Below are 12,760 nucleotides of genomic sequence, written 5' to 3'. Positions count from 1 at the left end.
GGGCTCCCTCCAATTCAGGCCCGCCTTGAGACAAGTGCTGTTCTGTTAGTGCTGTGTTATACTCTCTCTGCTTGATGTGCCTCAAACATAGAAATATTGATTGTATTGACACGATGATGCAGTGATTTACAATCACTGTGGAAGTGATCCACTTAATTAACTTAACACTGAATTGGTCAGAAAGTAATTATTTATTTACAAATGACAATGAATGATTTACAAATAATTTATCTTTGTTCCTCTATCTATGCCAGTACGTATAGGGACAGACAGAACAATTAAATACACTTCCACTTGATGGAATAAGATACAATTAACCTGTGTATCCACCTGTTGTTGTCAGGAATCGGCAATGCCGTAAGGGCAGATCCCACAAAATAGACTCCAGATCAGAGGTCCGAACAATTTTAATTATATGGCAGAGCATGTGATGGCGAGACATACAAAACTAAAGGAACTCACAACCAGAGAGAATCAAAAACAGATAACGCAGGGAGACACGACAAACGGTCCGTGTGGTATAATCATATTGAGCCTAAATTTGGACAGCGGTCAGAAAGGCGGCAAACACGGGGCAAAACGAGTGAATATTCCGACGCCCACACACTGTCATGGTGCCCCCTAAAAAGGTTGATGATTACAATGCATGACAGGTGCGTCACCGATGTCCACGCCCACCCAGACACTGCAACATAAAGAAAAACAACTTGAAACACAGGGCCATGACAGTATCCCCCCCTCAAAGGACGCCTCCTGGCGGACCACCTGGCTTCTGCGGGTGGAGAGAGTGGAAAGCCCGGAGAAGGGACGGATCTAGGATCCAAGAGCGGGGAACCCAGGAACGCTCCTCAGGGCCGTAACCCTCCCAGTCGACCAAATACTGCACACCCCTGCCCCTTCTTCTGGAATCCAATAGTTCACCCACCGTGTACACTGGCTCACCATCAACCATCCGCGGAGGAGGAGGAGGCACCGCTGGAGGACACGGGGCTGGAGGAAACCGGTTTGAGCAAGGAGACATGGAATACCGGGTGAACCTTCATGGTGGGAGGGAGCCGAAGTTTAACTGCCACCGGGTTAACAACAGAGTCAATTTCGAAAGGACCAATATACCGAGGACCCAGTTTTTTAGAACCCCCGGCCAAATGCAAATCTCGTGTGGACAACCAGACCTTCTCACCAGGACGGTAGGGAGGAGCTGAGATCCGATGACGATCAGCTAACTGCCTATTGCGAGCCTCAGTACGGGACAAGGCCGCCCTTGCATCCCGCCACACCCGATGAGCCCTTCGGAGATGGACCTGTACAGACGGGACGACCACCTCTCTCGCCTGAGAAGGGAACAACGGCGGCTGGTAACCGTATGCAGTCATGAATGGCGACCGTCCAGTAGCAGAGCAAACGAGGGTGTTATGCGCATATTCCACCCAAGGCAGGTGAGAAGACCACGAGGAGGGGTGCTGATGGCAAACACAGCGAAGAGCAGCCTCCACATCTTGATTCGCCCTCTCAGCGTGGCCGTTGGTCTGCGGGTGGAAACCGGATGAACGACTGGAGGACGCCCCCAGCGCTTTGCAGAACAACCTCCAGACCCGAGAGACGAACTGCGGCCCCCTGTCAGACACCAGATCAGCAGGAATACCATGAACTCGGAAGACATGGTCGACAAGGAGCTTAACAGTCTCAAAGGAGGACGGCAGCTTCGGCAGAGCAACGAAATGGGCCATCTTGGAAAATCTGTCGACAACACTCAGGATGACTGAGTTCCCTCCAGACAGCGGAAGGCCCGTGATGAAGTCCAAGGCGACGTGGGACCAGGGGCGGGAAGGAACTGGCAGTGGACGAAGAAGACCAGCTGGAGGACGATGGGACATCTTGCTACGGGCACACACTGAGCATGCCGAAACATATTCTTTAATGTCCCTGCGTAGTCCCTGCCACCAGAACCCTTGGGAAATGAGGAAAAGTGTCCGACTGACCCCAGGATGGCAAGCGACTCTAGAAGTGTGTCCCCACTTCAACACCTCTGGATGTAAAACGACCGGAACAAACAATTTGCCATCAGGAACACCTCCCGGGGCCTGGACGTCCCTCCCCGCCTCCTCCACCTTCTTCTCAACCTCCCACTGAAGCGCTCCCACCACCCGGGTCCCAGGTAGAATGGTCTCCACAACAGGCTGAACAGCAGCCGGGCCATGCAGCCTAGACAAGGCGTCAGGTTTGCCGTTCTTCAACCCAGGGCGGTAAGTGATGAAGAAGTCGAAACGGGTAAGGAACAGGGCCCAACGTGCTTGACGGGGGTTGAGTCTTTTAGCAGTCCGGAGGTAAGACAGGTTCTTGTGGTCGGTGAAAACTTGAAAAGGTTCCTTCGTACCCTCCAGTCAATGCCTCCACTCCTGCAGTGCCAGGACAATGGCCAGCAGCTCTCTATTTCCCACATCGTAATTGGCCTCTGCAGGGCTCAGGCGCCTAGAGAAGAAGGCGCAGGGGTGTAGCCTCTGGTCGACCGGGGACCTCTGGGACAGGACCGCCCCCACACCTGAATCAGATGCGTCCACCTCGACAACAAAAGGAAGGTCAGGATTAGGATGATGTAACACAGGAGCCTTCACAAACAATATGATCAAAAGTCACTTCTGCCTTAGGGGTCCATACAAATGGTATCTTATTGGAAGTAAGTCTAGTCAGAGGTTCCACTTTAAGGCTGTAATCACGGATAAATCGCCTATAAAAATTAGCAAAACCCAAAAACCTCTGCAACTGCTTCCTAGACGTTGGAGTTGGCCAATCAACCACAGCCTGGATCTTGGCTGGATCGGCCCGAAGCTGGCCCTTCTCCACAATGAACCCCAAAAACTGTACCGACTCTGTATGGAACTCACACTTCTCAGCCTTGACGTAAAGATGGTTTTCCATCAAGCGCTGCAACACCATGCGGACATGTTGGCGATGTTCACGTAAATCACGGGAAAAGATTAAGATGTCGTCCAAGTACACAAAACAGAATACATTTATCATGTCCCAGAGCACATCCTTAATAAGACACTGAAACACCGCGGGTGCATTAGTGAGTCCAAAAGGCATGACTAAGTACTCAAAATGACCTAATGGAGTGTTGAACGCAGTCTTCCACTCATCTCCCTCCTTTATCCGCACCAGGTGATAGGCATTTCGCAGATCTAATTTTGTGAACACCTTTGCAGACTGTAAAGGGGCAAACGCCGAGTCCAACAGCGGGAGAGGATACTTATTTTTTATCGTGATGTCGTTAAGACCCCGGAAATCGACACAGGGTCGCAGGGTCCCGTCCTTCTTATCGATAAAAAAAAATCCGCCGCCCACTGGCGAAGATGAGGGACGAATCAACCCAGCAGCTAGCGAAGTGGAAATATAATTCTTTAATGCCTCTTGCTCAGGCTTGGAAATCTGATACAGCCTCGCACATGGTAGTGGAGCCTCGGGAATCAACTCTACGGAACAGTCGTATGGACGATGCGGAGGCAAAGACTGGGCGCGATCCTTACTGAACACTAGTTGCAAATCATGGTACTCAGCCGGTACTTTAGCCAAATTGATGTGCTCGTCTTGAACACGGGGGGTGGTAGTCAACATGGCAGACTGCAGACAATGAGAATGACAAAATAGGCTCCAATTCACAATCTGTAGTTGATCCAAATTAATATCTGGATTATGAAGTTTTAACCACGTTAATCCCAGCACAACTGGAGCAGATTGACAGGGCATTACAAAAAATCGCCGCGATTCAATGTGGTTACCCGAGAGCTTTAAACACAGTGGAGCCGTAATGTGTGTTGTAACCGCCAGGAGACGCCCATCCAAATCAAGAACTTTTCTCGGTTTGCTAAGTCTGTACAGTGGACAATTTAGAGTCTCTATCACACAGGAGTCCACAAAACACTCATCAGCTCCGGAGTCAATTAACGCGGAAACCTTCACACTGCCGCCAAATCCCGATACTTCGCCCGGCAATTGTAGTCTCTTGTTCGATCCAGTTCTCAATTCACCGGGTACCAAGTCTTCATCAAAATACTCACACGATGAGACGTTCTTTCCGGAGGCAGACGGTGCTGTCACCACCACCTGGCCGCTCTGCTTGGAACGCGTAGCGTCACTTCCCCGTGAAGGTCTTGCCATGCAGGTGGATACCTTGTGTCCTGGTCGGCCGCAGTACAGACAGGCCCCCGCTCTCATGCGTCTCCGACGTTCCGTCTCCGCCAGTCGCCCCCCGCCGAGTTGCATCGGCTCCTCCACGGCCAGGGCCGGCTCCCTCGTCGACGCCGAGGTGGATGGGGGAACACAGGCGGCGTCTTCCATGGCGGACGAAGAATGTCCCGGGGAAGCGGACTCAAAAAAAATGCACCGTTCAGCCGCCCGCTTGCGCTGCCGTTCCTTCAGTCGATTGTCCAGTCTAATGGCTAGTCCGATCAGCTCCTCCAAATTAGTGGTCTCGTCCCGGGCCGCCAACTCATCTTTGACGGCAGGACAGAGTCCCCGACGAAAAATGCCGCTCAACGCAACATCGTCGAATCCACTCTCTGCTGCCAGGATGCGGAACGAAATGGAGTATTCGGCTACTGACAAGTCCCCCTGGGAATGGTCCAACAACCGACTACCGGCTTCCTTGCCCTTGACGGGGTGATCAAAAACTCTCCTCAATTCAGATACGAATGCCGGGAAGGAGGAACGTAACGCTGGGTTGGCGCTGCTGACCGCCATCGCCCACGATGCCGCCTGACCCGTAAGTAGACTCATTATAAAAGCCACCTTCGTCTTATCCTGGGCATACGTGACCGGTTGTTGGTCAAATATTAGGGTACATTGATAAATAAATTGACCGCAGCCGCCGAGCTCCCCAGCATAACGAGGTGGATTTGGGAGACAAGCTTCCCTGGCGGGTGGCACCGCGACCACCGTGTTGGTGGCGGGTGCTCTTGCCAGAACCGGAGGTAATCCAAGTGCACACACCTGATCAACCCGAGAACTCAGTGTACTGAGATGGGTCGTTAATGCCGTAATTGCCTCCCTGAGCTCGTGTAACGATGTCTCGTGTCTACCTACCAAATGTCCCTGACTTGCCAACGTGTGGCGAAAAGAGTCGGAGTTTGTGGGATCCATTTCTGGTCGGAATATTCTGTCAGGAATTGGCAATGCCGTAAGGGCAGATCCCACAAAATAGACTCCAGGTCAGAGGTCCGAACAATTTTAATTATATGGCAGAGCATGTGATGGCGAGACATACAAAACTAAAGGAACTCACAACCAGAGAGAATGAAAAACAGATAACGCAGGGAGACACGACAAACGGTCCGTGTGGTATAATCATCATATAATCAAACACGGGGCAAAACGAGTGAATATTCCAACGCCCACACACTGTCACGGTGCCCCCTAAAAAGGCTGATGATTACAATGCATGACAGGTGCGTCACCGATGTCCACGCCCACCCAGACACTGCAACATAAAGAAAAACAACTTGAAACACAGGGCCATGACAGTTGTCATTTATACAACAGAATACAGTGGTGCCTTGAGGTACAAGTGATCAAGTATTTTTAGATACAAGCTTTCGTGCAGCCATTTTTGTTAATTTTTTTTGCTTTGACTTGCGAGCAGAAGTTTTAGATACGAGTACTGATGGTGGCCGTGAACTCGATTCCTCAACAAGAAGCAGCATAAAACTGTGATTATGGACTAAATTTTATATACCGAGAGAGGTGTTTTTATCCCTATAAAGATTTCACACTGAGTAAGTTTTTGAGTAAATTAAGATTAAATCATCATTATTTCAGTGCATTGTACTTGCGACATTTTTGTTTGGTGGTGAAGGATGAGATTTTTGTAGTATAAAATCTGTGCCTTAGCTCAATAATGGTTAGGAAACACTGCTCTATTGTGTCAGAAATGTTGGGTGTTCCGAGGTAGTCAGAGTCTATGGTTGCTTTCAGGCCGAGGAAGAGGAGACGGAGGGTTTTACCAAAGAAGTTTTGATGATGTGGAAGCTTTTGGCCGTGGGGGCAGGGAGATGCATCGCTCCCAGAGCTGGGAGGAAAGGTACTGACACATCAATTTGGACAAAGCCTACAGGGAGTCATGCAGATAAGAAAAGTTTAATGCACTGTTTAATAATTCATCATCTCTGTGTATTATCAAATGCATTCTGATTTACTCTTGTTTTTTTTTCCCAAAAGGGGAGATAGAAGGTTTGAAAAGCCAGGACGGAAAGACCCAGGTTAGTGTTGTAAAAGCTTGCTCAAATAATCCATTTGTAAATTGATGGCGGCAAACATAATCTTATTTTGCTGTTTTCTATTCCCATGCAGACAATGCCCAAGGACATTTCCAAATGAATCATGGTAAGTTTATTCAGTGACATCATGTCTGATGTAAAAAAAACAACAACAATTTGCTCACCTCAAACCATCCACCCCAATGACTCCTTTTTCACAGTTCGAAACAACTATGATGATACTGGGGCGGGCCTGCCGAGGAAACACGACTTCACGCGCTCGGAGAGTGAGAACTGGCGTACCTCTCGGGACGATCAGAATGGTGAGGGTGATTATAAGGGGGCTGGCTCCTGGCAGGTTTCCGCTGGGACAGTGACCACTGGTGGTGCCTGAGCCCCAGTGGGCACAGCGCGGACCTGCAGCAGTCCGTTTTTACTCCCTTAGAAATGTTTGCGGTGTGCTTACCTTCATTTTTGTGGCCTAAACCTTTCATCTCACAGTAGCTTTAAAACTGAACTGCTCTTTAGCAGTAGTCTTTGAAGTCGAAAGGTAGGCATTGTGCTCATCAGTGTGTCCCTTAGTTCCAGGGTTAAACCTTTTGGGTTCGGGGAGAATTTCTACCAAGGACCCGCTCATAATCCTTATGTACCCCTAAACACCATAGGAAATAGTTCATTGGTTGCCTATTTTCGAGAAAAATAAAAAATTTTTCTAAGAGTCGTATATTTTCTGAGAAAGTTATTTTTACAGGAACTAAGATGTATTGTGGCATGATTAAAAAGTTGTATTTTTACGAGAAAAGTCATATTTTTTCCAAAATAGTCGTAATATTATGATAGTCGGTGTTTAACGATGTATTTTACAAGTTAATTAGGAAAATGCATCTTTCTTCACATAATAAAATGGCTATTCATCCATCCATCCATTTTCTATACCGCTTATCCTCACTAGGGTCGTGGGTTTGCTGGAGCCTATCCCAGCTGACTGCGGGCGAGATGATATGACAATATATATATTTCAAATTATTTTGTCTCCAAACTATGGGTCGCAGACCCCCAGGTGATCATTTGTGTTTGTCAAGACATTAAGTGTGTTTGTTTTTACTTCCCTTCATACTAGATGGGCCTCGAGGTGGAGTGTGGCATCTGGAGCAGCGGCGCCGTGTCCCATTTGACTCACGAGAGGATGAACGCGGCTACCGGAGGCCACGGTCGGGCAGTGGCAGCCTGGATGACGACAGGGACACTCTGCCTGAGTGGTGTCTGGAGGACGCGGATGAGGAGGCAGGCACCTTTGACTCGTCGGGTGCCTTTCTCTCACTCAAGGCAAGCAGAGACAATGTGTCATGATCAGTGGATCGCAATGAATGATTATCTTTACATTAGTTTACCACTCAGAGAGTGTAACCTTCTGTTGCCTTAGCAGAAAGCCTCCAAAGAGCCCATCCTGGAGGAGGCAGAGTTGGATTTTAAACCCTTGGAAGAGTGTGAGGAGATGCTAGAGGAAGAAGACAGTCAGCCCAAAGAGACGGAAACAGAGGCCAAGCAAGATTCTGACCGAAAAGGTTGGCCCCTTTTAAAATTAAGGCTGTCATTGTCATGCTCAATAAATCTCACAAACAGGACGTCCAGCTGAAATATACTAAGAAGCATTTTCACTGCTAACTACTGCAAGAGAATCAGTTGTTATATATGAGTATAGGTCAAAGGAAAGTGAAAGTATTTGAGTGAAACCCACAGATAAAAAGCCAGTGGCCCAAATATTTAACCAAGCAAGAGAAAGAGCTGCTTAAAAGCCCATTACTGTGCCCAGCGGATCATGAGAGACCTTTTTTGTTTGTTTGTGATCAATTATAGCACTATGGACAACAAAAACCTGTTTACACTCTTTTACAAGATATCATCTCTCGCTACTCTTAGTATTCACAGGAGTGAGTGGGGTGTCTGAGGAGGCGCCATCTGTTCCTTCGCCTGCCCCTCTACCAATCCCAGAGGCCAAGACTACTCCCAAGTCTGTGCCGCCGAGCCATCCCAACAGAATGGAGGAATCTGAGAGGCTGACGGAAAGGCAACTGCCCCTGGAGCGACCACCAGAACCCTGCAAAGTTCCCCTGCATGTACCCATGTTGAACAGCATGCCACTACCCATGACCCGTATCTCCACCACCCACACAGGTGACTTTGCTTTTTCGGTTGGACTGTAAAGAATTGTTTAAGAAAAACACAAACAGAACCATGGCGTATCGATCTCTTCCTCACAGATGTTCGGACACCATCAACCACTATGCAGAAGCCCATGGAGGTTCCTGTGGCCATGAACAACCCCCTGCCCTTTTCTTCAAGTGTGTTGGCCCCCATAGCCAGGCCCATCGTCATGTCACATGACACAGAGGAAGATGAGGGGTTGAAGCACTTTGAGCAGGTAATTTGATAATGCAGTACATAACCCGAATTGGTATGTCATTGTCAAACAGCGCCGTAGTCCATCACTAACCTAGTGAAGTTGTAATTAGTTAATATTTGAATTCCTTCTTGTGCCACGTGACCATCAGGTTTATAACAGTTTTGGATTTTCCATTTTAGTTATTTTTTAAATTTTGTTTTAATTAGTTTTTAGAGCCGGTATGTTAGTTTTTATTTGTTTTTATTTGTTCAAAAGTGCTTTTAGTTTTTTGTATTAGTTTTCTTAGTTTTTTTTCAAGTGTGAGGAAAAAAAAGTTCCCAATAAGTATTGTGCAACAAAAACTCAACAAAAAGTACCATTGGAAAAAGAATGTATTACCATACTAACAGATGAATAACCATCCACAAATCAAATAGAGGTACTGTATAACAATCCACAAAATTTGAAGTGCAATAAGTGTAGTGCATAATATATCTTCTAAATCTAGATTAGATGGATCACAATGTAAAGTAAAACCATTCACAAGACACTTGCTGTAGTATGGGCTTTTTAAAAATGTTTATGTTAAACTTAAAAAATAAATAAATAATTGCAAACTTCTCAAGTGGACTTTCAAATCTGTGACTTTTAGATAGACAGATAGAAAGTAATCTTGCTTTTACCTTCTCGGCCAGTGAAAGTGCATCCATTGTTTTTTACTGTTGAGTCCATGATTATTGTGAGAAAGCTTTTCAAGTTTTCCTGGTGTTGCTGAAGTAGTGCTGAAAATGTGCTATTGTTGCAGTAGTTCAATCACCTGCTGCGTCAGCGAGAAAATCTCCTAGTCTGCTTTCCCATCTGCCTTTCGTAACGGTAAACAGCGGCATTTTGAGACTCTGCAGTTGTCCGTTTCTGAGTTTTCGCACAAAAGACGAATAAGCAACACTCAGGTTCCATGAAGGCGCTAGCTAGTCGGTAGTCGTCTTAGCCATTTCCGTTAGCAACACATAACAACAAAAACAACTTGGACATATAAGTTTTCCCCTTTTTTTTTTTTTCCTTTTTTTCTGTCGTCGGCCCTTGTCGTTGGTTTGGGGACTGTAGTGGGGACTGAGGACGGTCGGTGCGGGGGTGTGGCCGGGCGTTTGCCTTGTTGGCTGTCTCGGTGTTGGCATGGACGAGTTTTGTGGTTTTGCTCGTCCGGTTGACTGGGAGTTGGCTTCGCTGGGGCTCCGTACGGAGTGGGCTGGGGCTCGCGGCGCGTCGGGCTCTGCACGTCGTCAATATCAGTTTATTTTTGAAAGGGGACAATGCAATTTCATAAAACACATGAAGTACACATGGTTAAAAAAGCCAGAATTAGCCAGAAGGCTAGTTTTCATCTGTAGTCCCCTGGCCATGATGTAAAAAAGCAGTAAAATACATCTACAAGACAATATAATACAGGATACATAATCAAACTACACTATTAAGAGAGAATAAAACCATATTTTTTTTTATCATAACAAAAAAACAACATAACATACTTGTCTTTTAGTGTTGGCAGCTTTAGGTGTTAACTAGCCACATTTTCATTTTTTTTGTGAAGGCCTTGTATGTTGTAAGCAGTTTAACCTCCTCATGTACTGAGTTCCACTCACCAGCGCGCCTCACTGACCAGGCTGACTTACTGAAAGTGCTCCTGCGCAGAGGAATGAGACAGTCACCTCTGACAGAGCCTCGAGTGACACGCTCAGAGCTGTTTCTTTGGCTGATGAACTCAGCCAGAGGAGCTGGGGTGAAATCATGCAGTACTTTATAAATCAAATTTAAATCTGCAAATATGTGAAGACTGTCCCAGTTTAAAAGACTGTATTTTTTTTAAATTGCACAGTGATGATAGTGCCTTGGTTTTTTATCCATCACTTTAATTACTTGTTTGTACAAAACTTCCAATGGTTTTTTGCATTCTGACCAGCCTGGGACCAACGGGTTATGCAATAGTTAAAGTGACTAAGAATCATTGAATGCAGGTAAATTTTTGCAGCTTCAGTTGACATTTCATTCCGAATTGCACGAAAATTTGCGAGGTTTAATTTGATATTTTTACACAATTTGTCAATATGGGCTTTAAAGGAAAGCTGTGAATCTATTATTAACCCGAGATATTTGTATTGGCTGACAATTTGCATTTTTTCTCCATTAACAAGTATGTCGGGGTCAGGTGATACTCTATTTGTTTTAGTGAAATACATGCCTACAGTTTTAGAAACGTCGTGGGGGCCTCCTTTGAGCGGTATGGTCTTGTTCCAGGTGTTGAACTGGGGCGACTGGTCATTGATTTTCGCAGGGGTGGGGTGCGTCCTCGCACGTGTTCTACTTTGTTGGTTTTTGACGCTTCTTCTTTGGGATGGGCGGACTATGGGCGTCGGGGCCGTGGTTTTTAGGTTTCGGGGGGGGCCGGTTAGTCCCGGTTCCGGTCGGTTCTCGATTCTTGATGTCCAACCCTACTCACGACGGGCGCTTAACTTGGGCTCGCTTAAGTGGGCTATGACAGTGTTTTTTTTTAGGTGGCGGCTGGCTCCTGCGCTAAGCCCTGTTGGTGGCTGGGGCCCCCCATGCTCTCTGGGGGTGGTGGCAATGGTGGGGGTTGGGCGTGGGGGGGAGTGGTCCTTTGCCCGTGCCCCTCCCCTTGGGACTGGTCGGGGCGCTTCGGTCGGGCTCGGGAACTCCCTGGGTCCTGGGTGGTCGGTGGCGTACCCCTGGTTGTCTCCCCCCCCCACCAGGGGCTCACCCTTCCTCGATGTGCCGGCTAAGCAACTCCATACACCAGTGCATGTGATATGGTGTTCATTCACTAAGTTCCATAGAAACACTATAGACTTTAATTATTAGTGCTGGAATCAGTTATAACAACACAGGTTATACAACCCCAATTCCAACGAAGTTTGGGACGTTGTGTTAAACATAAATAAAAACAGAATACAATTATGTGCAAATCATGTTCAACCTATATTTAATTGAATACGCTACAAAGACAAGATATTTAATGTTCAAACTGATAAACTTTATTGTTTTTAGCAAATAATCATTAACTTAGAATTTTATGGCTGCAACATGTTTCAAAAAAGCTGGGACAGGGTCATGTTTACCACTGTGTTAAATCACCTTTTCTTTTAACAACATTCAATAAATGTTTGGGAACTGAGGACACTAATTGTTGGAGCTTTGTAGGTGGAATTCTTTCCCATTCTTGCTTGATGTACAGCTTCAGCTGTTCAACAGTCCGGGTCTCCGTTGTCGTATTTTACACTTCATAATGCGGCACACATTTTCAATGGGAGACAGGTATGGACTGCAGGCAGGCCAGTCTAGTACCCGCACTCTTTTACTACGAAGCCACACTGTTTTAACACGTGCAGAATGTGGTTTGAACTTTGAGTCCATAACAATCAGGATGGTTATTTTCCTCTTTGGCCCGGAGGACACGACATCCACAATTTCCAAAAACAATTTGAAATGTGGACTCGTCGGAGTGCAGAACACTTTTCCACTTTGCTTCAGTCCATCTTAGATGAGCTTGGGCCCAGAGAAGGCGGCGGCGTTTCTGGGTGTTGTTAATAAATGGCTTTTGCTTTGCATAGTAGATTTTCAAGTTGCACTTACGGATGTAGCGCCGAACTGTATTTACTGACGTTGGTTTTCTGAAGTGTTCCTGAACCCATGTGGTGATATCCGGAGACAAATTCCTTGTGTGTTTTTTGGACATACTTGGCAAATAAAGATAATTCTGATTCTGATTATTGGTGAATTGTGCTTTATAATGATAGTAACGGGTGACGGGCATCCCGCTAGCAGCCGTGGCTGCTCGTCGCCAGCTGCGATGGGTCGTGGGGCCGAGCAGCTGGAATGGGGAGGAGAAGAACTGGAAAGAACAAAAAAAAATATATATATATATATCAAAGGAACCAGCTGCGGGGTGACTTGTCGTGCTGGCCGTGGCCGCTTACAGGACACCTTTGCTGGATGCGAGCGCGCCGACGACCCGCAGAAGAGGACCGAGGTGGGAGGAGCATATCAATGTGACACAACTGAAGTGAATGGTTCTTCAGTGTGTGTTAAGAACCCCACGATCCAACTCTTGCGAGGG

The 12,760-nt window shown here is 46.9% G+C and overlaps 1 protein-coding gene across 4 annotated transcripts in view; it reads left to right on the top strand.

Moving 5' to 3' along the window:
- gigyf2 (GRB10 interacting GYF protein 2) overlaps positions 1–12,760 on the top strand; it is a 38,114-nt gene that overhangs the window by 6,311 nt on the left and 19,043 nt on the right. For 2 of the 4 annotated variants that reach the window (XM_061796969.1, XM_061796968.1), the window contains 8 exons: positions 5,968–6,073; positions 6,211–6,251; positions 6,343–6,375; positions 6,470–6,571; positions 7,369–7,574; positions 7,675–7,813; positions 8,169–8,423; positions 8,510–8,670. In XM_061796969.1, the coding sequence (XP_061652953.1) occupies positions 5,968–6,073; positions 6,211–6,251; positions 6,343–6,375; positions 6,470–6,571; positions 7,369–7,574; positions 7,675–7,813; positions 8,169–8,423; positions 8,510–8,670 (1,043 nt within the window). Of the gene's footprint in view, positions 1–4,702; positions 4,760–4,832; positions 5,769–5,967; positions 6,074–6,210; positions 6,252–6,342; positions 6,376–6,469; positions 6,572–7,368; positions 7,575–7,674; positions 7,814–8,168; positions 8,424–8,509; positions 8,671–12,760 lie in introns of those variants that run through there. The other 2 variants (XM_061796970.1, XM_061796971.1) reach the window with 2 other exon arrangements.

The sequence above is a fragment of the Phyllopteryx taeniolatus genome, chromosome 14 (assembly GCF_024500385.1).
Source record: "Phyllopteryx taeniolatus isolate TA_2022b chromosome 14, UOR_Ptae_1.2, whole genome shotgun sequence".
NCBI lineage: Eukaryota > Metazoa > Chordata > Actinopteri > Syngnathiformes > Syngnathidae > Phyllopteryx > Phyllopteryx taeniolatus.
The sequence above is the reverse complement of the archived record's forward strand: the minus strand, read 5'-3'. Positions and strand labels throughout refer to the sequence as shown.